This window comes from Branchiostoma belcheri, unplaced genomic scaffold (assembly GCF_001625305.1).
Source record: "Branchiostoma belcheri isolate BF01 breed outbred unplaced genomic scaffold, Haploidv18h27 scaffold638, whole genome shotgun sequence".
Classification (NCBI taxonomy): Eukaryota; Metazoa; Chordata; class Leptocardii; order Amphioxiformes; family Branchiostomatidae; genus Branchiostoma; species Branchiostoma belcheri.
Window position 1 is genome coordinate 9,584 of NW_017804285.1, and position 3,634 is coordinate 13,217.

The window sequence follows — 3,634 nt, forward strand, 5'->3', positions numbered from 1 at the left end:
CACACACACACACACACACATATATATATATATAGAGAGAGAGAGAGAGAGGAGGAGAGAGAGAGAGAGAGAGAGAGAGAGATTCAATGCCTTCTTTCGTATCTCAGCTAATTGTAGATGTACGAGTTCTTCGCGTTTCTAGTTGTAGTTGGTATATATGCCCTCACTGATCACCACAGTACTGTGCTCCTAACCTACTTCGGAATTTTTGCACATGTTCAATCATGCTGAATATTGATAATGCAATTAAATTCCATTAAAGGCACTACCATGGACTGCAGCCACGGAGTTTCGACACGATTTCCTCGTACCTTCGTATCTTCAACAGAAACTCTTCTGATGAACGATAACCAGATGACAACTGTGTCTTTGGGGTCTCGACTTCCAAACCTATTAGAACTAAGCCTCGAAGATAACTGGATCACGAAGCTTGAAAGATCTCCCTTCAGTCTGAGGCCAAATCTTCAGATTCTTCGGCTTGGAGGGAATAAAATCACCAATGTGGTCAGGGATGCCTTTGATGGACTTGACAAACTTGTGAAACTGTATCTGAATCGTAACAGCATCGAAACTGTAGAAGCGTTTGCAGTGATTGATAGTCCAAGTAGTTTGGAAATTTTGGACTTACAGAGAAACAAACTCACATCGATAGCGACCAGCACGTTTACTGGAGTCCCACTGCTTACGGAGCTCAACTTATCGTCCAACAACATCTCAACGATTGAAGATGGGAGCTTCAGTGGTCTCAAGAAGTTACGTGTCCTCTACCTGCATTCCAACCAGATCGTTCGGCTGACCAACGAGACATTTATGGGGCTGTCCTCATTGAAGCGTCTTGTTTTGGCTAACAACAAGATACAGAATCTACCAGATATGGTCTTCAGTGATTCCACAGCGCTGGAGTTTCTTGATCTCATATCTAACGGTATCTCCCAAATCACACAGAAAACATTCTCTGGATTGTTCAATCTAACGGCACTGTACATGGGTAGAAACAACATCAGCACTGTAGAAGACGGTGCGTTTCGCGATCTGGTCAAACTGCACACGTTGTCACTGTTCAACAACACGCTACAGGACATCTCAGCATCCACTTTTCTCGGTCTGGCTCCTGACGATAGAACAGACAACACAGGACTGGAGGTGAGAAGAAAGCCTCATTTGTTTGAAAACTTTAGATCCAACACAAAGAAGTTCCTTCAGTTTTGTCAGTGTGCTTAAGAAGACCAGAGTGACTGGTCGAAAGCGCTAGGTGAGATAACTTCTTTGTGTTGGATCTAAATTTTTAAATCTAAGCATGTAACTATCAACACAGATGAATTTAAAAAAAAAGCCCATTTGTATAGACTATTCTTGTAATTTGTTAAAGAAACGTTTCATCGTCTTTATCGTATGTTAGCGGGACAGGTTTGACTGAACGAAACGTTGCAATTTGATCATGTCTTCCTTGATTTCAAGTAATGCAATGTCTTTAATATGTAACTTTCTAATATTAGCAGCCACACATCCAGAAATTATGGCAGTCGTAAAGTGTTAAAAATACCTGTCTAATCAGTTTATAAAATCTTTCTGCCCTTATTTAAGGAACTGTACCTCACGCGGAATCGTCTCACTACTGTCAGGAAGGATGATTTCGCCAGGCTCACAAAACTGAAGATTCTGTGGCTATATGTAAGTACAAGACAAGACTCTCTTTCTCGTAGTCCTATGAAATATTACGTGATGTTTGGTCATAGACATAGCAAACTTTGTTTCCTTAAAAATTAGGAACGGCCCATAGTTCCAAGTATGTTTTAAGTCTACCCTAAAACATAATTATAATCTTCAACAGATTCTATGGAACAAGAGAGAGTATAATGGCCCTTTAACCATTGGCTGCCTGTTGGATACTGCCTGGCCCGACAGGTGCTCAAAATTGTACAATACATGTACACTTCCACATCATATCAGAACCTATGTACCTATCACATTCAAAACTCTTACCAAAGACAGACTGAAACAAACGTAGAACTAGTAGTGAATTAAACTACTACTACTATTGTATATGTGCATATATTGTGTATGTTGATGTATATATGTATAAGTTGAAGTATTGTTATGTTTAATGTAGTACTACTCTCTTCTGGAAGAATAGCTGTCACCCTCGGGCGGGCAGCTAAAGGAGAGTTTTAACTCAATAAACTCAATAATTTGATACTGCATTGCACCCACCCAAAGATCTGCTTAGACATTACTTTATTATACCTTTTAACAAAAAAACCTTTCTATTTCCTGCTGAAACTCAGGGCAACAACATTACAAGTGAGGGACTCGATGATGGTTCATTCGCCAATCTCGGTAACCTTGTTTCCCTCAGCCTGCACGACAACCTTCTGACCAACTTTTCTACAGCAACATTTCAAGGTATGAAATTCGAACATTCATAATTCTAAAACAGGCTAGGACTGTAAGTTTTAACACAACAGATTGGATTTGCTCTCTAGATGTTTGCTGGACTAAACTATTCAATGGATTGCAAATCCAGCTATTGCAATTAATAAGAATCTACGGTTATTTTCAAGACTGTAGTCAAAGAGATACTAGTAGCTAGAGACAATAAAATGTTCTTTGAACTACATGTATGGAGGGGTCCCCATTACTACTATTCTACTATTCATATACTATGACTGTCTGTAACATACTCGATTACACTAAACATTTATTCATTATATTTACCAGCAGATTCTTGAGAAAATCTGCCGGAATCATTTCTATGTATCGTTTAAACTTGATCAAAGACTGATTGAAAAGATTTTGATTTGAGGCATTGTGTTTTTTCAAACATTTTACACAAACTGGTCAGCATAACTCAAGAAGCAGTTGATAGATTTTGGTGATGGCTTGTGGTTAGGCCATGTCAGACGATGGTCGGGGTCTATCCTTGGTACTGCAGCAGAACTCATCTGTTTGTTTTTGCATCTAGTGACGCTGTTGTCGTGTTTTCACAGGATTGCCGTCTCTGGAAAGGCTGACTCTCGGAACAAATCTGATTCAAACTTTCCGACCTTTTGCTTTTGCCAACCTGCCTTCTCTGACATCTCTGGACCTACGAAGGTATTTATCAATTATAACATAACGTAACGATTTCAATATAGCTAAGAAACTACTTCATGCGTTCAATGTTCTTTTGAAAGAAAAATGCATCCTTTAATTTACCGCTGTACTATGTGCATTTAACGAGTCCTTGCCACATTCAAACGAAACATTTTTGTTTCTGCTATATATTATCAGATTCCTTGGGTAAGCAACATACATTGGCGAGGAATTTATACCACATGCCGTACTACAGTACACGATAGAAGAAAGAAAATGTAACTTTTGCGTTTTCAACTACAGGAACGCCTTCAGTAGCTCTTCATTCCATCCTGATACATTCGGCAACCTGACGGCACTACAATACTTGGAAATACAAGGAATAACAGGCCTCCCACCGCGTATGAGATTACATTACTCTTTAAATGCTTGGACATGTGACTAATTTGTTTTGTTCTTGGTGTATCTACTAGTATATCTTTCTTTTTCTCTCTCTCTGTCTCTCTCTCTCTGTATATATATATGCACACTCATATATATATATCTTTCTCTCTCTCTGTAT

General features: G+C 39.0%; 1 protein-coding gene across 1 annotated transcript in view; it reads left to right on the forward strand.

The window, feature by feature from the left end:
• The first annotated feature begins 240 nt into the window (after positions 1-240).
• The window catches only part of LOC109483282 (insulin-like growth factor-binding protein complex acid labile subunit), a 7,812-nt gene continuing 4,418 nt past the window's right edge, over positions 241-3,634 (forward strand). The window contains exons 1-5 of the mRNA XM_019786276.1: positions 241-1,143; positions 1,585-1,671; positions 2,286-2,403; positions 2,988-3,093; positions 3,376-3,473. Coding sequence (XP_019641835.1) covers positions 241-1,143; positions 1,585-1,671; positions 2,286-2,403; positions 2,988-3,093; positions 3,376-3,473 — 1,312 coding nt within the window. The remainder of the gene's footprint in view (positions 1,144-1,584; positions 1,672-2,285; positions 2,404-2,987; positions 3,094-3,375; positions 3,474-3,634) is intronic.